Here is a 25,600-nt window from a genome sequence, read left to right as displayed (position 1 = left end):
GTAGTGGAGTAGTACTCCTTGTTTACAGTTTCTAGGCATGATAGAGAGTCGGTACTCCCCCGTGTAAATTTGCTCGCCTCCTGGCTTCCCCATCCCGAATGGTTTATTTAGAAAAAAAAAAACATGAGACTGGTTGAAGTTTTCAACCTTTTTTTTTTTTCTCTTATATGTACAAATCACTGAGTTATTCACTAAGGATGAAATTGGTTGATGTTGAAATCATTCTGTTCTAATTATATAATTTTTCATGATATCTCATAAATATAAAAAGTTTTCATCGTCATTTGATCTAATGTCAATCCAATTTGAATTGGTGAGGTCCCAGTATAAAATTCAAATACTTCATGATATAAATCCAGAATAAATAATATCTGAATACATCTATTTTTAATCGCAAGTATACATTGGTAATTTAAAAAATCTATACCAAAATTGAACTTGCTAAGAATTCATTTTCTTGACACAATTTGTTATGCAATTTTAACAGTTTGATCTAGGAAACAACATAGGCTGTACCAGGTCGTTTACAAGGATTTACGTCAAGAAATGGTAATCCGGCAGTAACCATTAGCCTTTTATTAAACCATCATAAGATAATTTATCCTGCCCTCATATAACCCAACTCTTATCCCACATTTTATCCAACCAGGCAAACACAAAAAGATTATATCCCATATTTTGTCCATGGGAGCTATCAAGCATTTATCCCACACACACAATTAACCGGCCCCTGTGCATCAATATATTCTACATGTATCATACGAGTTTTCACTACTTGCCCCATAATGGGTTGCACCTCTATGTATCAGTTACATATTCTGCAGTGCAATCAAAGCATACAAACGTTCACACTTTGATAAAAAATCAAAATCAGCTGTAGAGATCAAAAATGATAAATTTTACACTAATTTCTTGTCACCAAATTGAATTTCTGAGGTTTTATTCAATAAAACAACCAGCGCAAACCTGGGCATAAAATCCTGCAGCACGAGAAGCACATTCTCAGCCAAGAATATCCTCAAAAAATTACTAAGGAAGTGCTAAAAGCTTTTTATTTGTATATAAGGGCATCACGTCCTGGTCCAACGCCAATGTAGTGAATGGGTACCCCAACGAGTTCTTCAATCCGTTCTACATAGTTACGTGCAGCCTTTGGCAGGTCAGAGTACTCTCTGATGGACGAAATGTCACACTGCCACCCAGGCATAGTTTCGTATTCAACCTAAACAAAATTGAGAAAAGCACATTAATAACTTCAAACATACGTGTATGTATATGAGAGAGGATGTAATACAAAATTGAGAAAAGCACATTAATATCATCAAACTGATATATTATGAGAGCATGGTAAAATGGAGTTCTTAGGAAGTTAGAAATGCAACATGCGTAATAAAAGGAAGTCTTTAGGAATTTTAAACTTCGACCATGAGATAAAATCAAGAATTAGGAATTCAGAATTGCAATGCACATGATGGGACAAGTCTTAAGGGATTGATCACCTCATATTCGACATGCACATATGGGTTGCGTATTAGTGCAAGTGCAGTGCGATGCCAATTATACATTAATCCATCTCCACAGTTTTGCCATATGTCAAGCAGTTCTTGATGAGTGGAGGTAGGAGGGTAAGAGGGGATGGCTTCATCCAGATAGCATGAACGAACATCAAAGGTAAAAGATGAATCGAATAGATCTAGAAGATCATTGAGTTTAAGACACAATTGGATAATAAATTGAGTTCTCTCAACCAAGTCCAAGTGGAGATAAAGATTAAGCAGTGGGACCTCGATAAAGAACAAAATTAAAACTTGCCTGAATCTGCTCCAGAACAGAAAGGTCCGCAGGGAATGACTGAATTCGAGTACCATCATTCTGTTTGTATGAAACGCCCAATTGAATTTCTGGTAGCTCAGACAACACATCAAGTTTGGTAAGATTTAAAGATGAGAATCCATTTATCATACAGCAATATCTCAATGCAACAATGTCGAGCCAGCCACAACGACGAGGGCGACCAGTTGTTGTACCAAACTCCTGTCCAGCAGTCCTGAGTAGCTCACCACCTTCCCCCAAGATTTCTGTAGGAAAAGGACCCGAACCAACTCGTGTAGTGTATGCTTTGACCTGCATAATTGCCAATCGATGAATTAAGACAGAAATGCAATTCCCATTAACACCTTTGGAGAAGTACAGATATTTCTTCTAACCAAGATGAATTTAATGAAGAAAAAGATCTCTCGAACATTCACATAAACAGCATCAAATACATGATTTTTCAACAACTCGTAAAGAAAGAATAATGTTTGCACTTACCACCCCTATAAGATCACCAACAACTCTAGGAGCAATACCAAGACCTGTACAGATTCCCCCCGCAGATGGACTAGAAGAAGTCACAAAGGGGTAAGTTCCAAAGTCAATATCTAACATGGTTGCCTGACCGCCTTCTACCAAAATTCTTTTCTTCTGAGATATAGCATCATTTATGTAGCGCACAGTATCGGTAATGAAAGGTTCCAACCGCTTAGCATATTGTCTGTAATCTTCAAATACTTGCCTGGGAACATCAGGCTGATGCTTATAAAGTTCGAATCTTGCAGCAGCATCAGATATTAAAACCTCAAGCTTCTCCCTAAGTTTATCCATATGCCTCAAATCACCTACTCTTATGCCATTCCGGAGAACCTTGCTTGAATAGGCAGGTCCAATGCCTCTCCCGGTGGTTCCAATGAACGACTTAGCAAGCTCGGCTTCCCTAAGCCCATCTACGACTTGATGTATATCAAATAACAAATGAGCACGGTCAGAAACCAAGATCCTTCCTTCACAAGAGACACCCTTGGATTGCAGACCATCAATTTCTTCAAAGAATGATGGTAGATGCACCACAACCCCGTTACCAATTACACAGACAGTTTCCTCATTAAGAATTCCTGAGGGAACAAGGTGAAGCGCAAACTTCTTGCCTTCTGCATTGTAAATAGTGTGCCCAGCGTTAGCTCCACCCTGACAGTAATAAGTTTTCAGAATAAGCAAGCCAAGAAAATGAAACGACACATCTGTTCATGCAATGCAACCAATGGAAGTAATTTAGCATAACAAAGTCAAAGCCATTCCATTACATAATAGATGTTTCCTGTCTTTCCCAATCGGTGACACAATCTAAATGTTCCTTCAATGGACACCATTTATCGTGTGTTAAAATCAGGGCACAGGAGAAATGAAAGCATTACTTACTATAGCATATTTAACTTTAATTTACATCTGAAGTTACAAACTAACCATACATCACCCAGGAATAGTCTCTATGTCAATTTAAAAATAAGTACACCTAAAAGGCCCATAAAGCTTATCTTTATCATGAGTTAATCTATGGGGCTATATTTAACCAAAATCAGCCTCTGCAACTGTGACGTCCTCATTTTATAGAAGAAAAAAGGTATTAATCTCGTAACATACAAGTCTTGACATACTTCATCAAGGAGAACTGTTTTTTCCCACATAAGCATAAAAGGATCTGTTTTCAAGCACTCATTCAACAACCTCTCATCGCCCGCTTAATGTCAGTAATTATGAATCTTACCCCTGAACTTAATTGCAACATTTTATTGATTTGGACGAAGGAATCTATACAGTGCTATGAAGAAAAATCGCAAGTAAGAAGTTCAGCGATTTATACAGACTCCTAAGAAAAATTCTGTGAATTGGACTGTAAATGAAAACACGTACTTCTTCTCAGAGCTAGAATAAGTTCTAATAGCAGAAGTCGAGGAAAAACCCACCAAATAGAAAAAGTTTTTTTCTGATTTTATACTGTTCTACAAAGGAAATAACTAGAAAAAAGAAAATCGCAAAGAACGAAATTTAAAGCTCATACGTTGTCGTAAAAGTAACATTCAATTCTACCACAAAAGACTTAGCCAAGTATTTCATCCACAGCTAAGACAACTTTTTCAATTTACAGATGTCGAGGAAAACTCAGTCAGAAACGCGCAGGAAGAAACACGAAAAAGATAGTCTCTATATACAGTAAAATACATGCCTGACACCGCGCGACGACGTCGAAGTGCTTGGCAAGAATATCAACGAGCTTTCCCTTGCCCTCGTCCCCCCACTGACATCCAAGAACGCCGGTGACCTGACCCAGCGAAGCGATCCGACTCGGCACCGAAGCCGAGTAGCTAACCCCTTGCTCTATCACCGTCGCTCCTCTATTCGCATCGGCTGAGCAAATAACCGTCCTCAGCTGCTTGCTGTTGGGAAAGGAGAAATCGACGCTGACGCGGGTCCCATAGAGCTTGGTGGAGTAGCTCCCATTGCAGATGGATGAGGCGGAGGAGATGGAGGCAGATGAGGAGAGGCTCATGGCGGCGGCGGGAGCGCAGGCGAAAACAGAGAGAGATAGTGAGCGAGAGTGATGGGGTAGTGTCAAGGGTTTAAGGATATTATGGTGACAGTTTGTACAGCGATTGCAACTCTGCAAATTACTTTTTAAATCTCAATTCTAATTACATATATTAAATTTAAAATTTATTGGTCAATTCTATCTTTTCTTTTTTCGAAAACTTCTACTTTTATAAAATTATTTTTTATTGAAAAAATGAAAAATGGAAGTATTTATAAAAAATATATAAAAATTAAATCAAATAGTATTTGGGAAAAAAATACTTTTAAAATTAGTTTATTTTATACCCATATATTAAAAACTATATATTTTTTACTTAATATTTGTACTTGTCTTTTGTTAATAATAATATATTTTGTTTTAATTAGTATATTTTATATTTATTTTAAAATATTTGTTATTTATATTATAAAATTTTAAATATTAATAAATTATTTGAATTTAATTAAAAATGGTAAAGTTGAATTAAGATTATTTTAATAAGGGTAAAGTAGCAAAAAATAAAGTTGAATTTATTTACAAAAAAGTCAAAGCAGCTAAAAACACCCCCCAATACATTTCTAGCTTTTGGCCTAAAAGCGCTTTTTTTAGCCGTTTCAGAAGTAGAAGCTACTATCTCAAACAATTCAAAATTATTTGACTTCAAAAGTAATTTCTTTAAGTCAGAAGCTTGAAAAGTACTTCTTTAAATGCGCACAAACACTCGCTAAGGAGATCGCGAATATAAATTCTAGTTAAAATATTTAACTACTTTAATAAAAAAATATTAATCGATTATAACATATTGTAATTCTTACATAACTGATTCACTGAGACTTAAAATTACTCAAAAGATAGAGGAATATTTCTTCTTACATAACTGATTCACTGAGACTTAAAATTACTCAAAAGAAAAAGGAATATTTCTTATTATAGGAACTACGTTTGAAAATACAACAAACGGTGTGAATCATTCGACATGAACACGATATAAACTTTATTGTTGAGATCAATTCAACGAGTCCCATCAGAACATGAGGATATTTATTTCATTTTATGTGAATTATTTTATTTATTTATAATTAATTTTATTGATGTATTGATTAATTTGAGATCGAGGTGTTATATTCTAATTTATTTACCATTAACAATAAAAAAAAATATAGAACTTTGAAGAAATTGCTGTTCTAATTGCCAATATGAACACAACTCCTCTTTCTTTTCAAAGGAATGGCAAGAAATCTATGACAAAATTCTCATGAACCACTATATAAACACCTTATTCTCTTGAGTTGTTTGTGTACAAAACAGACAAATGAATCAAGAATCTTCCGATTCTTCAGTGGTAGTTTCTCAAGAAGCAAGAAAATTGTGTGGCTCCATATGGGCTGATCATCGGTAAGTTTATGTAACGTTCTGGCTCTAAGCTCGTCTGCTTGATAAGTCGGTATGGTGGATCTCACAAAGAAGTTCACTTTTAGCTACAGAAACAGCCCTCTAGTTAGTTGCATTTTCTTGAAATTTGTCTTTTGATGTATTCAAACTCTTTGGCTATGGACTATGGTTGTATCAAGCATTCTCTAGGCAAACCGAAGTCTTTTTTAGCAGGAAAGAACTCTCTTCTCCAAGGGTCATTATGCAACTTGTAATGCAAAACCTGGTTGAAAAGAGTGACAGTACATTCAATGTTTCTACTTCTGTGATATCGCTGCAGACGTGATGGCAAGAAGAGAAGTTTCAGTAGTTCCACTCTGTCTAAATTACTAGAGGGTCGAAAATACCTGGACGAGTGTGGTGAAGGCGTCGTCTTCCTTGAGTTCTGAGAATTTAATTGCCCAACTTTCAACATGACCAACTGTAGTGTTTTGCCTCTCGGCTTCTAGCATGATGGAATCGCGATACAAGAATCTCTGCCAGATGTTCCTCACGTTTGCCAGTTTGGATTCTACTTCAGTCTCGTTGATACTCTAGTAACAGGAAAACTCAACATTAGTCAAATGAGTTTTGTGTGTCATCAATGAGAAAATGGAACCACATATGGATCCCTGGTTGCATTAAACAATATCAAGCAGTAAGCTCATACCCTCAGAATATTTATCAAATTTGGTATTTCATCTTCACGTATCCGAACAGCAAAACTATCATAGTCGAGAACATTCTCATAGGGTAGGTAGATTCCATCCTAGAAACGCAAACAACAGAACTTCAGCAATAAGAACATGTTCCAAGAATGTAGCAATTCTCAAGTCGTAATATTAAAATCACAATTCAGGAGCCACAAGCTACAAAATGCTTTTGCAATCCATGAGCTGATTTAGTAACTCGATCTCATGTTACAATGATGGTTTGCTTGATCTCATTGTTTAACAAAAAGAGTCAAAATTCTACCTGAATGACGACAGGGATGCACCCTTGCAGTATACTATCTTCCATTCGACCGCTCCACCCGTCTCCAGGCATAACCCCACAGAAGACAGAACTGGCTAATTCTTCATGATAATCAACTGCGCGTATTGGTGTTACGACCACATCTTCTGCATGCTGCTTTCCAAGTTTTCCTTCCTTGTTAGGGACTGATCCAAACTCCTCCGCCACTTTCTGCCTTATGCCCATGCTATACCTGTATGCATCACCAATTCACCATCTATCCCATCAAATATACTATACTACCAGATGGCTGTTTGAAAACTGATACTTCATTGCCTGATAATATCATGCACCCTCCAAAACCATCGTGTTTTTTAGATACGTGACAATAGAATCTATTTCCTCAAGTTGTTTGAGATGAATATAACTTACGTAGCCTCAGGCCTTCCGTGTTCATAAGCTGGTCCTAAATTTCCATTAAAATAGAATAGTGTCTTCCTTTGCTCAAGAGGCCTGCACAAACATCAGAAACTTATGTCTAAATATCAAAGAATGAGAGGGGTGAAAGTTACAGGACAAACAAAACTTGGATCATCCAAGTACACCTAGCCCAGAGTTTGGCAGTTACAGAACGTTCATCAGGAACTTTCCACGCAGGAAGTACAAGATCTTTCTCTGGGTCAAAACATGGATGATTTCCTCTTCTATCAGCTGAAATGGTATTCCAGTTATCAGCCCAATATGCTGTTGTTGAATAGTTATGCTTTGAGTTTTTGTTGCCCCAGTGGACTAACATCATACTGTTCCATATTTCCTTTGGGGCATAGCAGGCACCTTCATCCCATGAAAAGAACTGCCTTCAGAAACAGAGAGAACATCATTAGCCTCAAGGATAAAGGTTTTTTTATAGTATGAGGGGGAGAGAGTCGATCTCTGCAGGTCCTCAGGAACAATATTCGAGTTATACGTTAGTGGTGACAGCATACCCATATGTGATCTTTTCCAGATGATTGATTCCAGTACGGATATTGCAGCATAATGTGCTCATATGCCCTCTTGTAGAAGTCCAGAGTGAATGAGCTCCTCATTCCATGGTGATCCTGAATTTCCATGAAACATTAGAAATAACAAAAAAAGCACGTTTGTTGTTTCTAACAAAGAAATGATTGCTCGAATAAGAAAATGTCAAATGACTCAAATCTCCAGTTGAAGGAGGCATATGATATCACATGCTTTACCTTCATGCATGATATCAAGAACATAACAGTGGCATCTTTACCTTCATGCTTAAGTGAGGAGCATCGTCGGCACGAGTTATAATACATGAATCAAGCACCGGGACAAAGAAATAATCTGCTTCATCACCGTTTAATGTCCTGTAAGGGCTAGCTAACATACTTTCATAGATTGCCATCTGTGGATGGGGCACATTAAGTTAACTCATGCATCTAATAACAGAAATTATCAATTTTTATCAGATGGAATGTTAATACCTGTGCGCCATATAGTTGGTCAGTCCACAATGTTGCATTTCTGCCATCATATATTCTGTTTATGCACTCCAACTTGAAATGACGTCCCTAGAATGATGAGCAAGTAACAAAAATAACATATTAATTGTAAAATTAAAAGAAAAAACAGGGTGTGCTGATAAATATTACTTACCTCCAGGAGAAGGCTGTTGAAGTCAGGGGGCAAATCGTAGACATATATAAGAGGTCTTTTCTTCTGAACTACAGCATTGAGATTGACAAGATTTCCAGTGAGCCGTGCATCATCTGGAATATCGATATGTGCTGGTCTCAGCCACTTGGGCCAGTCCACAATGGACGACAAAACAGAAGGAATACTACAATCTACTCCATACCAGCCGTTTTCACACTGCAGCCACATCATTAAATGTATATAAAGAGTTAAAGGAGTACAATTTGGTGTCAAGAAATTCCAATTGTACAAAAAAGACACATATCTAACATTTCTGTGATGAGTCAAAATACAGATGCTACATGCATATTTAAATATCTGCCTATTTGAAAATCAGACATGATATCATGTGTGTTTGGGTTATAACACATAGAATCCATCAGATATTCCTTGCGCGTTATGATAATCCTTTCAAATTCTGAAAGTTGAGGAGAAAGTTAGGCAAGAACTTAAAACTTCTCAGGAACTAAAAGACGTGTTAAGTTCCAAATTTTATTGAGTTCATTAAAGTATTTGAAATTGGTGAACATAGATAAATAAATATCATTTGAGAATTGTATGCTTCGCTTGCAAACTTCCAACTAATAATAACCAGAACCCGAAAAACTTGGTTCCTTAATGTCTGAGAGCTTTCCCAGAAATTTGAAAATTTTAAGAGGACCCATATAATTTCTCTTACTTTTCATTCTGCTCTCAAACGAGGGTACAAATGTAATGCTTGCAATCAAGTGATCAACCATGAGACGAAAATGGGTGATGATAGATCATACCCGGCAAAAACCACCATGGCAAAGTCCATGACCGGAGCATTGATTGATGCACACACTTAAAACCGGATCCTCACAGAACCGGCCCCAAAGTCCATCATACTTGCAATCACATTCTTCTTTAATTTGGACCTTAGAAGAATATGCTTTAGCAGGATCCACATTGCACCATCCTGGCTTACTACCATTCGTAGTGAAAATATCCTGATCGGCTACTGCCCAATCAGTCAGACGTGGAGCACCAGGTTCAGAAGGTGAGCTAGAATATTTGCAATGCAGTTATGAGAAATAACAGTAATCGGGTGATTAAAAGTAATACAACTGAAATATTAAGAATCTATGGAGCTTACTTTATTTTAAATCCACATGACTCAGGAACAGGGCGATTCGGATACTTTGTACCTTCTCCACAAAAGCACATGGCTCTGGATGTATCGCAATAAGCAGGACAAATGGACACAACCCAGCGCCCGTATGGTTGCTTTTCTGATCCAGGATAGTTGCAGTTCAACTGCAGTCTTTGGGAACATCCTTCCCCTGTCTCCAAGAAGAAGAATTGGCAGAAAGATTGAACAAAACCTCTTGTGCATATCTTTTGGAAAAGAGAAGTCATGGGATACAATAGTTTTAGTAAGCGAAAAAGCTCTTTGAAGAAAATCGGAGAACTACTTCCTTTGAGACAAGCAAGTTCAAATAACATATGGACAATTTATTAGAACAAAAACTACCCAGAGAAAACAGGTGTTGACATGAATAAGGTCAAGAAAGTCTCACCACTAAATCCATGAAAGCAGCGGCATTGCCCCAAATCACGATTACAAATGCCTTGACCACTACATTCATTTTTGCAGCTCTTCCCACCAATTTTCTGGTATAAATGTATGTACTGTAAGCAGATAAACCTCCGAAAACTGGAACTCAAAATAAACATACAATTCTTTTGAGTGCAAAATCCGGTTTACTTACCTGATCAAATATATAGGTGGATGAAATTAGAGCGGATATGAATTAGTATGTTTCTTCAAAATTATATTATATACATCTAATCACGAAGAAGAGGCCAGAACAAGTCTAACAAAATCATATTAGATCGTCATACAATTGAGTACCTCGACAATTACAACAGTCGTTGTGTTTGAGTCACAGCCAGATAACCATCTGCCAATCTCAGCCTTCCATGGAGCACCACGGTAAGTCACAGCATTATGCAAGTCAGCTGGAAAAAGAACCTTTAAGTCAACCATTGGCTTCTGTTTAGAATAGTTCTTGATTCCTTCATTTAATCCGAGGCCTGGTTCGACTTCAACAGATCCATTAACTGGGAGACAAGAACTCTGGGCTTGCCTAAGCCTCAAGTAATCTAAAGAAGGAACAACTGGATACAAAAAAAGATGAACAACCGAGACCAACGCCAAAATTGAAGCAATAGAAGCAACCAGGGACCATGAGCAATTCCATTTCTGGAGAGAGAACATGATCCCCACAAAACCTTCACCCCAATCTACTCAAGAAACCAATTTACCAAAACAATGTTCTCCTCTTTCACTCAACCAGTTCTTGACAGACTAGCAACAGATTAGACCTTCTACTCCTCCTTCCAAATATCACAGTCCTACAAAAGTCCAACACAGCCATAAATGTCATCCCTTAACAGGTGAAAACGACGAAGCAGATTAGCAAATCATAAATGCTTTCTAGTATAAGGCCAGAGATTTAAAATCCCATTTCATCAAAAAGAAGTCATGTAGTTCTAAGCTCAACGTATCAGCTGAACAAATACAATAAAAACATAACACTCAATATTCTAACATAGCATTCAGAAGAAAAGACGGAACCTCCGTACAAAGTCAACATGGAGAAAAGTCCAACCCAAGAACATCCAGCTATAGTTTTTCTCCTAAAAGATGACTAAAAACACAGCCATTTCAACGGAAATCAATGAATTCCAATACGAAAACGCTTTAACTCAAGTAATAACACAAGAATTCAAGACAGCCCATACTACCCTGATCCGCAAGAACCATAAATTTAAACGCTGAAGAATCCAAAACAAGAACCCAGTCAACAAGAACATACATGGAAGAACAAGACTCAGGAGCAAAATCAAAGACTCTCATAGACCCTTCCGCCAATTCATGCCATGTGCACAGACAGAGAGAGATTACCGACTGATAATGCAGCTAATTCTTAGTTTTCAGCTGAACCCAGATGTATAATCTACTAAAATACTCGTATAAATTACTCTCTCTCTCTCTATTTCTCTCTCATACAAGCCGCCAAGGTTTTTGGCTGGAAAGTTTGAACAAAAATTACTATAATAATAATAACATTAATGAACAGTGAGATAAAACGATATTGACCAAGAATAGATTAGAGTGGATTTTGGAGTCTGAAGCAGCCAAATTGCCTTAAATTTCGGATTATTGCATATGTTCCCTTTTTCCCATTAAATAATTTGGAAGCTCAGTTGTTTTCCAATTTAATGTTTATAGCAAATGATAATTATATATTCCTAAGTCATATATACAAAACCTCTTTTATTTTTTTTAGTGATAAAAAAGTTTTGTTACTTTACAAAATAGGGAAAATAAGAAGATTCTCTCCTTCATATAATTGCGAAATTAGTTCTTGCATTTATTTTTATTTTCATAATTACATCGTTCTGATGTTTGATGTAATTATAATTAATTTTTTTATAATTTTAAAAATAATAAAATACACTTTGACCTCTTAAACTATCTCTACTACAATATTTATTCCCTTAAATTAATAATTAATACTTACCTCTTTGGTTGGATAAAAATATTCCTCATACTTTGAATAATTATCTTGTTTTTAATATATTTTTTAGTATTTTGTATATTAAATCATCCCAAAATTATTTTTTAATAAGGAATGAATTTAAATTATAGGTGAAGTATAAATTAATATATATAGCAGATATACAACAAATATAAAATAATCGGCAGTTCATATATGCTTAGAAATTGGCAAATATATATGCTTAACCAAAAGATAAATATTTTTTAAAAAAATAAATAAATATAAATATTTTATAATATTTTTTTAAAGAAAATATATTCAAAAAACCATTTAAATACTCATTTTTGTCTAAAAGAATAAATAGTTAATAACTTAATTGTATTATCAAATTAATAAAAAAGAATTATGAACTAGATTTTGTATTTTTTGTATTCGTTCATTACTTAACTTTGAGTCTGTAAAATATAAAAACATTCAAACTATTTAATTTACTAAATTTCTATTATTTTATTATAACTAAGAGATATTTTTTTCAGTTAAGAAAATTTTAAGGTCAAATTGCATATTACCCCTTGTATTTTAAATAGGCAAAAATATCCCTTTCTTTTTTTTTTTAACAAAAACCACCTAAATGTGGGGGGAGCTTTTCGGAGTCCCCAGTCCTCTATATTAAAATGTACAAAATAATTACAGTAGGGATAGCTACTTCCCTAAAATTTCTAGTAAAGCCATAAATAAGGAGTACTACTCCCTTACAAATAGAGCAACAATAAACAAGGAATACTGCTCCTTTACAACAAAAGACCCGAACATGTGTCGTAGAAAAATTATGGCGGGTCAAATTATAGCGGACAAAAATATCCTTTTTTATAAAACACTGCGCAAAATCCCCCTTACATCATACATTAATGGAAGGTGAAATGCACTCGCGGGTGGTGTGAGCTGACATAATTTTTTTACGAATTTTAACAACTTTAAAAAAAAATGTATAATTACAATATATTTCATTGGAGACTGGTGCAAATACCCCTATTTATTGGGTCAAACTATAAAAAATCGGCGTCCATAGAAAATGAATGCGAACAATGTTTGTTTTATTAATTGATAATAACATGATAATTAATAATAAAGATATTAACAACTCCTTATTAATTACGATCAAGATCTGCAAGGGAAAAAATGAAGAATCTAGATCTGACCAATAATTTTGCCGTTTAAATTATACTCGTTTTTATATTTTACCATCTAAATATTTTTATTTTTGAACATCAATCTACTATCTCAACTTTGTGAAATTTGAATTTGTCGTATATGAACCTTTTTTGATTTATTTTTCTGTTATACACCCAAAAAAATTACTATATTGTCCTTAAATATCATATGTGTATTACATGCGATGTTCTTTTTACAGAATAATCAACTAAGAAATATTAGTATATGACAAAATACAAATTTTATAAAACTAAAATTATAAATTAATAAAATAAAAAAAGTTTGAATAGCAAAATATAAAAATAAATATAATTGAGATAACCATGATAAATGATGAGTCGTAACGTTCATGTCCAAGAAAATGAAGTAGGGAAGGGAATAGCTGTTGAAGAATCAATCATAAACATATGGCGTCACGAGCTACTGAAGGCCAATGTGGTGCCAACATCGACCAAACAAACATAACAACTATTGTCAAAAAACTAACAAAAAATTTCAATCGACTAGCAAATAGAAACTCAATTATACAAAATTATTAAATCGATATTAAATATAATTTTTTTTCCCTAATATCAGCAATTTTAGTGACTTTTAATTAATGAATGAATTTATTTATTAGACAAAAATAAACACTAAAGTACAGAATGTGATTTTTCAAATCACAGAAAATCTATATATAATTTTGCAAAATGTAAGAGGACGGTGCAATTATGCCTATAATTTATTATGAAAAAATTGTTTTCCTAATTTATGAAAAAATAAACAAATGTATTTTGTTATTTTTAATGAATAATTGGGCCAAGAATTCGGCTTGTCAGTGTTAATTCGATTCTTCTTATTGGGCCAAAAACTGGGCTTGCCCATATGCAGTTGGGCCCAATATGGAAGTCTATGCAACAGATATCAGAGCGAGAAAAGAAAATTGAAATAAATAAGGAAAATTGAAATAAACAAGGAAAATTACACAGCGAGCGGAAGGCAGTGCCGATTCACTTCGGGGGATACCGCAGCCACCGCCTCAGCGGCGCTTGACTACACGCCTTTGTATTTTTTACGGCAGAAGGATTTTGAAGAGTGTTTGGATTTTCAGGAATTTGGAGGTTTAAGTTGGCCTGGATTCTGTTGATTGAGGTTCGGATTGTAGGTACAGTAGTTTCTTCTTCTGTTTCATGCGATGAGCGACGAATGTTTCGACCGGGAATCGCGTAGCGGTGGAGCCTTCGATTGGAGTATTTTCTTGGGCAGTGTTGATGATGATCATGTCGTCTATAAAAGAAAAAGATTCCATTATCAAGTTGAACAAGAAGTAGAAGGGCAAGAGTCTGGAGGAGAAGAATTTGGCGAACAGGAAGGAGAAGAAGAGGAAGAAAAATTTGCCGCGGAAGAAGGGGGAGAGGAAGGAGTAGAAGAGGAAGAAGGAGTAGGAGAGGAAGGAGAAAATTACCGCGTCGAAAGTGATGAAGAAATTAGTTCAGCATTATCATCAAACAAACGGGTAAAGCAAATGTCCGTTGATCGGCTAAGTGCATTGCCGGATTCACTGCTTGTTCGGATTCTCTCTTTTCTTGATATGAAGGAAGCTGCCATGACTGATATATTGTCGAAAAGATGGCAATTTCTCTGGACTGGTTTGCCGAAGCTTAAATTTTACGAGGGCAGTAGCCGGACTGAGAAAATAAGCAAGTTTGTGGCTTGGGTTCATAGGACCCTTGTTATTTGCAGCGGCCATCATTTGGAGGCGTTTGAGATTGACTTCGGGTATGATAAATGCTTTGCTTCCGATGTTAATGTTTGGGTCGACTTTACCTTAAAAAATAAGGTGAAAGATGTCGCATTGCTGTTGAATTCCAGAAAAGATTTGTATCTGCTGCCTCAGATGATGTATTCAAATTCATCCTTGACGCGGTTGAGCGTGGAAGGGTGCATTATATCTCCTAAAAGAACAGTTGAGTGGGGATCATTGACTACATTATACCTTGACAAAGTGGTGTTGAATGAGCATGTAATTGAAAAGATATTTTCTGGTTGTCCTGCTTTGTATGAGTTGGAACTAATGGCATGCACGGGATTATATTATTTGAAGATCGACTATCAAAGTCTTCGTAAACTTAAGATAGGATACTGGAAAGGTGAGAACTGCGAAACCTGTCTAGATATTTCAGCACCCTATATACATACTTTGCAGATCTCACTGCATCCTAGAGGGAGGAGATTGCGGCTTACAAATGTCGCCTCTCTTGTTCGAGCTAATATTGATTTTGAAGTTGATTTCGATCCTGGCTCTCTGAAGTTGATCGGTTATACAAAAGAACTTTTTAATAGCCTTCAGCATGTCAAGGAGCTTGAAGTGGGATATGGGTTTCTTGAGGTTTTATCCATGCTCTAAGCTTTCTACTGATCTTCTAACTACACTACCTAAATATGTATCAAGGAACCTATACTCATTTGAGCATGACTTGTGTAGTTTTCCTCTTCATGATTCAATATGTTTTTCTTGATATGGTGGTATTCTTGGGTTTGTCAATTTGGAGTTTGACTGTTGTTAATTATATGTCCTAGGAGATGCATGGATTTGGGGTATTCTTATTCTCCTAACTTAGGTTGTAAGTATACCCAAATGGTAGACGTTATGCTAACCCTTTGTATTCTTTATCTGTTTCATGTACAATAGGTCCTATCAATGTTGGCGGTAAAGGGGTGGCGGCTCGCACATTCAGGGCGAAGACGTTTGACAGTACATGCGTCAAAGGATGAACACAGAATTCCTGGAATTTTATGTCTGCTGGAATCTTCTCCATACCTTGAGACAATGGACATATCATTAGACGAATTTTGCGAGTTCAATGAGGTATATATCTTGTCACTTGTGTATAATAAATGGTAATCTTTAGTTTGGTTTCTATGGCTACAACTTAATTTGTTCTTATTACTTCTAAGAATCTAAATTACAGGATAAAAGAACTAGCAGTTAAAAGTTTAATGCTGGTTTTATATTGATCTAGATAGAAAACTTGGCCGCTAGATAATTTGTTCAAGGATCAAAAAGGATCATGTTATGAAAGTGAGAGGTGAGAGCTTCAATTTATCGAAGAGAGAGACAGAGCATGTCTACATGGGAATTTTTCAACATCTTCCAGTCACAATATAGAACTTTAAATTGTAATATATCATACATTTATACTGAAAATTGATTTTATGAATTTTGCTTGCTCAACATTTATGATTTTCAAATAAGCACTGTTACCAAAAATTGCTGGAGCGGAGGGCTGTTTCATTTCACTGGAAGCAGTAGGCCTGAGGTTTTCTGAGCATTATCATCGAAATCTTTCATTTCAAAAACTAATCCAAGAGTCCACCTCATACTCAATGTAAATCACGTAGACTTGGTTATTTGTTGTTAGTTTAGCCTAAATATGTCGTCCTTCTTCTTTGTAGGACTGGGTCAATATCAGTCCAGCTGCATCATACTCAAAGAAGGTTGATTTGCAAAACGAGTTATGGCATCTGAAGACAGTAAATATCACAAGCTCTGCAGACTCGGATCTTCCCAGTGAAGGTGTGCTAACCCTGGCACAACTTCTGCTTCAGAGAGCAAGGGTCTTAGAGAAGATGGTGATTGATACCGGAAAATTTGTCACATCTTCATCAGCAAACGTTGCAAGCAACTATATCAGGATATCTCAGATGCTGCTTAGCTACCCAAGATCCTCACCAAAAGCAGTAGTCCTACTCCATTAGTGATCATGCAATTGCAACATCATCAGTGTCCCACCGCTTTTGTGGTTCTTTACATTATCGTAGTACCATTACTTCTTTCCTACAACGTTAGCTGCGAGACATAATCCTTGATTGTCAAACCGCAACATATTTATCGTAGAATGTTATCTTATTTCATGTTTACTTTTACCAGTGTTGCCAGCATATCATCTTTGCTTGATATTTGAGACATGTACTGTGTTGGGGATTGAGATGTAGTTTCATGTTACAACCTGAACATTTGATGTTGCCTTGCTTATTAATCTGCTTTTATGCAGGGGTAATTACACTCTCCTCCCTCAGGTTTGGTGTAATTACACAAGACCCCTTAATAGTTTGAAAAATTACATCTAGCATCCTTGAGGTTTGCTTCAGTCTAACAAATAGTCCTTTAATTAGTGAAAATTCACTGAATTTGCGAATATTAACAGTCAAAACTGAATGAAAATTGAAATTTACCCTCAATTGACTTTTATTTACTTATTGTAGGTCAAATAATTTTTTTTGAACTAAACTACCCTTGTAACAATGAAGATATATCTCCTCACATGTATTAATGTGTGAAGACTGATGATAGTAATTTGGTCATAAATAAATTTATTTGATTTGTAATAAGTCAATCGACAGTATATATATTTTATTTTTATTTTTTTGTTAATACAATAAATTCGATAAATTTTTATTAATGCCGGACTAATTGGTTAGACGAAAATGAATTTCAAGAGTGTTAAATGCAATTTTTCAAGCCATAGAGAATTTAGATTTAATTACATCAAATCTCATAGAAAAAGAGTATAACTATCCCCATACATTATGGATGTTCATACCTTGAAATTTTACACGGACAAAAAATTCGAGACATTATCGTAACAAAGATAAGTGGTTGTTGTATAATTTGTTTTATCATTAACATCACATTCATGACCATTAAATAGATAGAAGAGAAGTGTTATAATTTGTTGGTGTGGTTGGTTAACTGGTGAAGCTATTCAATGCATTGGAAGGTGTGTGTTGGCAGGTAACAATGACTTACTAGGAACTGGACTTGTTTAGGTGCATCTGATTCCTACCACTTACCATAGCAAGTTGGGATGATTGTACTCCTCTTTCTTCAAAATCGGTGGTTTGAAAAATTATATTTAATATTTTTAATATTTACTTTTATCTAATAAATAGATTTCTTCATTAGTAAAAATTCATTGAATTTATTAATATTAACTAAAAAATAATATTAACTAAGAGATGGATTATTTATTAGACGAAAACATATATCAAGAGTGTTAGATGTAATTTTATAGACCACATGAAATTTACGTATAATTATATCAAATATCACGAGAGAAGAGTATAATTACCCCTAACAAGTAATTGTAAAGAAATTTCAAGCGCACAATTATTAGCTCTACAATATACTTCCCATAATATGGAAAAATTCGAAAATCACAATAAAGTATAATAATATTTTAAGAAATTGTGAAACGAAAAATCAAATCCAGAAAACATTTATTTGTTCATTATCTTTTACGTATTTATAAATTAAATAATAAGGACAAAATTAGCTCGAAATAATATTTCATCAAGTGAGGTCCTAATCACATAGTATGTGTAGCCTTAGTAAAATAGCAATAATGATAATAGACAATGATGAAATTTAGGAATTAACTATTTTGACTGAAATAGTTACATATATAAAAATAAAATAATAATTACACCTACAAACCAACTACACCAAATGTGCCAAATAAATGTTGTATCCACTGGTCTCTCATAATTAGGGCTGTAATTAATTTGAGTCGAGTTGAACACGTTATGATTCAAGATTATATATATTATTATAAAGCTTAGAAATTTATGGTTGAATTTGGTTTGGTTATGAATCTAACTAATCTCAAACGAATTTTAATTGAATCAAGCATGAATCGAATTCGAATTATTTGATATTTTATTATTTTTATACTAAAAATTTATTCAAATTTAATACGTTAAGTTTAACAAATCGAATCCAAACTATCTTTTTATTGAATAATTTGATTTTTTTTAACCTCAACATACAATAAAAAAAATATTGATCTAGTGAGTTCATTTAATTTGAGCTAAAAAAAAATATGTTAAACCATGAAAATATTTAATTTATTTTTAGTACAATTTAAAATGACTTTTTTATAACAACGATAATTTATATATTTAATATATACTTCAAATACCAATTAAATATATTTAAAGATAAATTACAACGATCTTTAATGAGATTTAACATAATTATGAATATCATCTTATTTGAAAAATTATACCTCTTGGTTTTAATGGTTGTCTAACAATTAACCAAATTCATTAATCTTCTTTAGATTTCCATCTACTTTTTATAGAGAATTGACCAAAATATCTTGTGGAGTTAAAACTATAAATTTTTTTTATTTTTTATGGATTAAGTGAATCAATTTTTTTTATGATTTTTCGAAATTTTTCATCCATTCAGTTCAAATTTTTTACAAATTTTTATTTTTTTTAAAATTTTGCAGTAAGTGCAAAGTTGATAATTTTTTACCTTCATCCAAAAACTACATATTTTCATCAAATATTAAGGGGTATTTTTCATTTTCAAATAACGAGTGAGTATTCATAGATTCAAATTACATTTTGCCATCCAAACTATGTATGTTTTTATACTCTGTAATCAAAATTTTTTTTTTTTTTGTCTCAATTTTTGCAAATTTTGCACTTTACCATATATGATCATTTTTTTGTTGGTTTTTCTGTTGAAAAAATATCATATGTTGTGCTTATGTAAAAAAAAATACCACAATCAATAACTTTTAAATATCGCATGTGCACGGCATGTTATGTTCTTTTAACAAAAAACTTGATTGGAAAATAATTATAAATGACAAAATGCAAAATTTCGTAAAGTTGGGATGATAAATTGACAAAAAAAAAAGAGCTAAAATGTAAAAATAATCATAGCTCAGATGACAAAATATAATTAAACCCTATTTGTAATTATACCAAATTTCAAATAAGATTGTTGTAATTTACCCTGTATTTAAATAAAAAATTTTAAGTTCTCAGCTTTACAATTAGAATAAAAAGATAAATTACAAGAGATTTTTTAAGTTTTTTTGTATCATAAATATTTTTTATTATTTAAAAAATTATAGATACCCTTTAAAATGAATAATTATTTAATAAATACTACTTTACAGTTAATTGTTATGATGATATATTTGTTAGACGATTATTAATTATAGAAAGTATTTATAATTTTTTAAATAAATAATAAATTTTGGAGATATCCTTACAATCATCATCATCATAATAATAATAATAATAAAAGAGATTGATTTTGTAGTAACTTGGTTTGTATCGAAGACTTGATTATACTTTAATTTACTTAATTATCTCTTTGTCACGCTGTCGTGACTTGTACGGTACAACTCCAATGCATGCTGCCCTGACCCCCACGTAAGCCTTTCTCCTTCCCACCCACATACAGTAAAACCTCTATAAATTAATACTCTATAAATTAATAAACTCTCTAAAATAATAAAATCCTCCGGTCCCGACTTGGGCCTTTGTAAAAAATCATCAAATTTGATAAGATAATAAAATAATAATTTTTCGAAAAATTCCTTTATAAATATTAGGTCCCATTAAAACTCTAAATTAATAATTCATAATTATTACAATTATAAATATTATGATAATTTACTAAAATATGAAAACTATAATGCTTTACGCATTTGATCATTCATGGATGATTTTGCAATGCCTTTTAGATGAGAAGACATGGTTGGGTGTTATGAATTATTTTATTATCATATTGAGATTTATGTAGTATATGTTTCATTCATCATGCACGAATATATTTAATTGGTTATAATAGTTATTTAAGTGCAACGAATTAATGTAAACATATAAATAATTCCAATGAATTGATACATGTGTCTATGAATATAATAGTTAATTGCTGCATGAATATAATCAATGAAACATATATGAATTTATTTATTTTCAATACATATGTACTAAATTTGCTGAATTTAAAAAGTCTCTCTTTTAATTAATAAAATATTAATTTATCGATAAATTAATATCTCTCTAAATTAATAAAATTTAATGGTTTTATCTCTCTCCAGTTCTTCTACCATACTAACTACTCTCTCTCTCTCTCTCCGATTCTTTGCCTGCAAGAAATTAAATAAATGAATTAATGCTGCGCCTCAGCATGATATAGAGCTGCTGCAGCTCTACTATCCTCTCAGAGACCCAAAAGATTGATTGTTTCCATAAATATAAATCCGCAAGATATAGTTATATATACGCATTATCATCATCTGTTGATGAATTGGAATCTTGATATTGTTTCTGCACATTTTCCCAGATTCTTGGCCTGTATTTGTTACAGCAGCTACCTCTAGTTCGTACGCTATCTCCTGGAAGCAATTGCGGCCCAAAATCTGAAGTTTTCTGGGGTGTATGCGTAGATATACCCGAGTATGGCGATTGCAGCGGCGATAGTGATTGTTCCCTTGGGTGTTCTCTTCTTCGTTTCCGGCCTCGTGATTAATTTCATTCAGGTTCTGGCTTTTACAGCATATGCATGAATTTGGATGGGTTTGAAGATTTGGATTTTGATTTATCGAGTTGATTGTGAGCTCAAGGTGTTTCTTTTTGGGGGTTGGGTAACTGAAATGATTTCGTGTGGTTTTATTTTGCTTGGTGTTCTATGCTTAGTTACTTGCTCTTAGTTTTCATTTTGAGTTTTTGTTATTTCAGACTTTATTTAATTTTTAAATAGAAATTGTGATGGATCCTTCTTCCAAATTTCCAGGCAGTATGTTTTTTGCTAATCAGACCGTTGTCAAAGAAGACATATAGGAGGATAAACAGGGAGGTGGCAGGATTGTTGTGGCTGGGGCTTGTGTGGCTGATCGATTGGTGGGCTGGTGTTAAGGTGAAACTATTGATAATTTGTGGTATTATGCTGTAGTTAGAAACATTCTGGTCCTTCAGACACGTTATAGCACAGTATCAATGTTAGCCACAGTCTTGATTTATCACTTTCATCTGATTCATCTGTCTCATACCCCGCTGGTAATTTGGTTGCAGATTGAGTTGTACACTGATTCTGAAACTTTTAAGTTGATGGGTAAGGCCAAAAAGTTTGCTTATATACTTTGCTTTGCTTGTGAGTGGAAATTTCAATCTTGCTTGAGTTGTTTATACTTTGCCGTGCTACCTTTTCCAGGTAAAGAACATGCACTTGTCATATGCAATCACAAAAGTGACATTGATTGGCTTGTTGGATGGGTGTTGGCTGAGGTTTGCTTTCTGCTTGATGCTTCTTTATGATTTTTTGCATCTGTTACTTGTTACTGCAAATCTGTATCATCTGTACCCTTTGTTACATATCATGATTACCCTGTGCAGAAAATAAAGATGCTCGTCTTTTGGTATATGCAACTTGTTTCTTTACGTAGTGAACATCAACTAAGGTGTGCTTATCTGGAATTGTAATATCTGGAGACATGATTGTTTATGGCAGATCAATGCACACATCATTATGATTATATTTTTTGTTGAGTGTTTATTGTCCCCTGAGTGAGGCTGGGAGTGGGCTAAGCATGTAGCAGAATGCATAAATATCTGTACTCACAGACAAGCAACAAAAATGGGATAAAAAAATTGAAATATCTGACTTGTCCTTGCTTTAGCTGACTGTTTAGTATTGTTATTACTTTGAATCTTCTGCTAATTGAGTTTTGGATCCTCTAATGACAGCGATCAGGTTGCCTTGGTAGCACTTTAGCTGTTATGAAGAAATCATCAAGATTCCTTCCTGTAAGTGGCAAATATTGAACTTCTTGTTATGGCATTACAGCTGAGATTTTACTTTCATCTTAAATCCATTTCTTTTTGCACAGTTACTGAATGCATAATTTTAGTTATGTACCACTAAAATACAACAAATTTTGACCCATCAAGGAAAACTTAAATGTAGCTGGCCATCTCTGATAGTTCTAGTCCAGTCATGTTAACTATTGCTTTTAATTATGAAGGTGATAGGATGGTCCATGTGGTTCTCTGAGTATCTCTTTCTAGAGAGAAGCTGGGCAAAGGATGAAAGCACCTTAAAGGTATTGTCTGATAAAATTTTTAGATCAATCCTATTTTAAACATTCTCATTTTTTTCTTTTGCTTTGGTTTCTAGCCTATGTAGCTGTCATAATGTATACTAGTGTTAACTCAGTTAAAATCCATTCCAGTCAGGACTTCAACGGCTAAGAGATTTTCCTCGACCCTTTTGGCTGGCACTTTTTGTTGAGGGTACTCGCTTCACGCAGGCAAAACTTTTAGCTGCTCAAGAGTATGCATCCTCGGCAGGGCTACCTGTTCCAAGAAATGTCTTGATTCCTCGTACTAAGGTTACAAATTGACCTGCTTCTACAGTACAATACTTGCTTCTGGTGCCTGTGCTGAAGCTCTATGTTTATTTAGGATTTTTGTAGTTCTGACAATTTAGGACATTTAATCTGCCTTGTGGTGGTATCGAGTTTTAGTATTCCTGCAAATGGAGGATTCACATCTTTTCTAAAGTTTTATTGATGAAACAACATCTTTGCTATCAGAATAGCTAGCTTGGTGAAGTTGCTTGTGTTTATTGTTTTTGTTTCCCTTGCTAGGATGGTTCCACATGAAAGTAGCATCTGGCTAAGCAATTGCTGTTCTTCTGCGACGAAGTATATTAGCTTTTTTTGTTTCTCTCCCTGCTTACATGCATATTTTGATAGATGGTCGTTGAACCGAATTTTTCTGTGTTTCTGTTATAATGCTGCAATATTTTTGTCCCTCAAGATCTCAATTCTTTTATATGCTAGCAGTATTTAGATTTTAACATCAGTTGCAATTTTCAGGGTTTTGTTACTGCAGTAAGTCACTTGCGCTCATTTGCTCCAGCTATCTATGACGTAACTGTTGCCATTCCCAAAACTTCCCCTGCACCAACAATGCTAAGACTCTTTAAAGGGCAATCTTCTGTGGTAAGCCTGCAAAATATCACTCAGAACCCAGTCTCAAATTTGTAAATGTTTTGGTAACTATACGGAAATTGGAGGTGATTGCTGCGGCTTTATGCTGCTTTGCGTGGTGTTACAGATTTTATATTCCCTTTATACTTTAAGTTTATACTAGCTAGGTGCAAGTATAGATTTAAAGGTTACTGCAGGTGACCAGATCAACTGCAACAAAGGTTATCAAATGCTGGGAGATGTAGGAAATGTTTGAAAATTTTCTTTCCACGTGAAATTGCAGCAGATTATAACAATTTGCAGTTATAGTAATGAGCGTTGAGACTTATGTGGATTTGATTATTTTATTTCATGGAGTAATATTGCTATTTTGTTGTCATAAAGAAAATTTGATTACTAGAAAACCAACAAAATATAATATGATATGCTGATAATTTGAGGTTTCTGTAGGTGCATGTCCACCTCAAGCGACACTTGATGAAGGATTTGCCGGAAACCGATGAGGCAATTGCTCAGTGGTGTAGGGATGCCTTTGTTGCCAAGGTGCACTATACTTTCTCGTTGATGTCTATTTTTTACCTTTTCTCCTAAATATTTTGGGGTTGCAAAAGAGTATTCAATAATCGATTGTTTTACGATTGCACTTTCCCAAAAGAGTATCTGGTGTTGATCGTTCTTTGATTGCATTTGTCCCACTAGGATAAGTTATTGGACAAGCATAATGATGAGGATTCCTTCGGTGAACAACTGCAAGACACTTCTCGCCCCGTGAAGTCCCTTCTGGTAAATTACTTCGTGTCTCTTATTCTGTATCGGATTGCGCCTCTGCATATCAGACAACTATGAAACTCTTCTTGCAATAACAGGTTGTCTGTTGTTGGGCAATTTTGCTTATCCTGGGAACCTTGAAAGTTATCCAGCATTACTCTCTTTTATCTTCACGAAAAGGCGCCGCTTTGTCAGCCATTGCTTTGGCTGTCGTTACCATTCTCATGCAAATCTTGATCCAATTCTCGCAATCGGAGCGATCAACCCCTGCCAAGGTCGTACCATCAAAGTCTAGGAACGGGGTAGAGCCCTCACGAGCTAACTAGACGAGATAAACAGCAGTAAGTACACTGTATTTCCGGAACGATAGAAATCAATGGCCTTATTAGGAGTAGCCTTTCTTTCTAGCCAAATATGAATCATGCAGTGCGTTTTGCTGTTCATTTACACAGTTATTACAGTAAATCTGCCTGTGCTTGAACTTTCTGTACTAAAAACGGACTTCTTTTTAACTCTGATGTGATGAAGAATGAAAAAATCTTTCTTGGTAGAGTCATTCTGTAAGTATGAAATGGTAAAATTAGGCAAAATAATCTTAGCCATAAATTCAAATTTTCTATTGATTGAGATTCATCTCATATTAAACTATTGATAAGTGGATTTGATGCTTTGTAGGAAAGGGAATAAATTTATTTCTTGGATAAATTGCATGCAGATTTCAAATAATTTAAAAATATATTTTTAGTTATACATAGTCGCAAGTTGTTCCTGCTTGCATATAATGAAATCATATTTCACATTCTAAAATATATTGTAAATAAGAGTAAAATATATAAATTAATACATTATATTAA

At 34.3% G+C, this 25,600-nt stretch overlaps 4 protein-coding genes across 6 annotated transcripts; 2 read left to right on the top strand and 2 right to left on the bottom strand.

The window, feature by feature from the left end:
• On the bottom strand, window positions 838-4,474 carry LOC105159732 (adenylosuccinate synthetase, chloroplastic). Its single transcript, XM_011076909.2, has 4 exons — window positions 4,043-4,474; window positions 2,314-3,006; window positions 1,813-2,124; window positions 838-1,222 (listed from the first exon to the last, which is right to left on the bottom strand). Exons 1-4 carry the CDS (start codon window positions 4,364-4,366, stop codon window positions 1,052-1,054), a joined length of 1,500 nt encoding a protein of 499 aa, XP_011075211.1. The 5' UTR covers window positions 4,367-4,474; the 3' UTR covers window positions 838-1,051.
• Window positions 5,548-11,536, bottom strand: LOC105159731 (probable glucuronoxylan glucuronosyltransferase F8H). 3 transcript variants are annotated; one of them, XM_011076907.2, is made up of 15 exons: window positions 11,388-11,536; window positions 10,332-10,834; window positions 9,997-10,090; window positions 9,573-9,759; window positions 9,226-9,481; window positions 8,417-8,632; window positions 8,245-8,331; window positions 8,031-8,165; window positions 7,738-7,851; window positions 7,357-7,604; window positions 7,184-7,264; window positions 6,773-7,004; window positions 6,468-6,566; window positions 6,166-6,351; window positions 5,548-6,041 (listed from the first exon to the last, which is right to left on the bottom strand). In XM_011076907.2, exons 2-15 carry the CDS (start codon window positions 10,695-10,697, stop codon window positions 5,943-5,945), a joined length of 2,400 nt encoding a protein of 799 aa, XP_011075209.1. In that variant the 5' UTR covers window positions 10,698-10,834; window positions 11,388-11,536; the 3' UTR covers window positions 5,548-5,942. The 3 variants fall into 3 exon arrangements, with proteins under 3 accessions (XP_011075209.1, XP_011075208.1, XP_020549079.1); XM_011076906.2 differs by having other exon boundaries at window positions 11,299-11,511; XM_020693420.1 differs by lacking the exon at window positions 11,388-11,536 and having other exon boundaries at window positions 9,573-9,763; window positions 10,332-10,472.
• LOC105159730 (putative F-box/LRR-repeat protein At5g02930) lies at window positions 14,139-17,262 on the top strand. Its single transcript, XM_011076904.2, has 3 exons — window positions 14,139-15,565; window positions 15,869-16,045; window positions 16,633-17,262. Exons 1-3 carry the CDS (start codon window positions 14,372-14,374, stop codon window positions 16,933-16,935), a joined length of 1,674 nt encoding a protein of 557 aa, XP_011075206.1. The 5' UTR covers window positions 14,139-14,371; the 3' UTR covers window positions 16,936-17,262.
• Window positions 21,107-25,302, top strand: LOC105159729 (1-acyl-sn-glycerol-3-phosphate acyltransferase 2). The gene is made up of 11 exons (XM_011076903.2): window positions 21,107-21,527; window positions 21,782-21,904; window positions 22,060-22,099; window positions 22,199-22,272; window positions 22,732-22,791; window positions 23,010-23,087; window positions 23,217-23,375; window positions 23,865-23,990; window positions 24,429-24,521; window positions 24,678-24,761; window positions 24,845-25,302. Exons 1-11 carry the CDS (start codon window positions 21,447-21,449, stop codon window positions 25,070-25,072), a joined length of 1,146 nt encoding a protein of 381 aa, XP_011075205.1. The 5' UTR covers window positions 21,107-21,446; the 3' UTR covers window positions 25,073-25,302.

Source organism: Sesamum indicum, linkage group LG4 (assembly GCF_000512975.1).
Source record: "Sesamum indicum cultivar Zhongzhi No. 13 linkage group LG4, S_indicum_v1.0, whole genome shotgun sequence".
Taxonomy (NCBI): domain Eukaryota; kingdom Viridiplantae; phylum Streptophyta; class Magnoliopsida; order Lamiales; family Pedaliaceae; genus Sesamum; species Sesamum indicum.
Note: the sequence above shows the minus strand (reverse complement) of the source record. Positions and strands in the feature narration are given on the sequence as shown.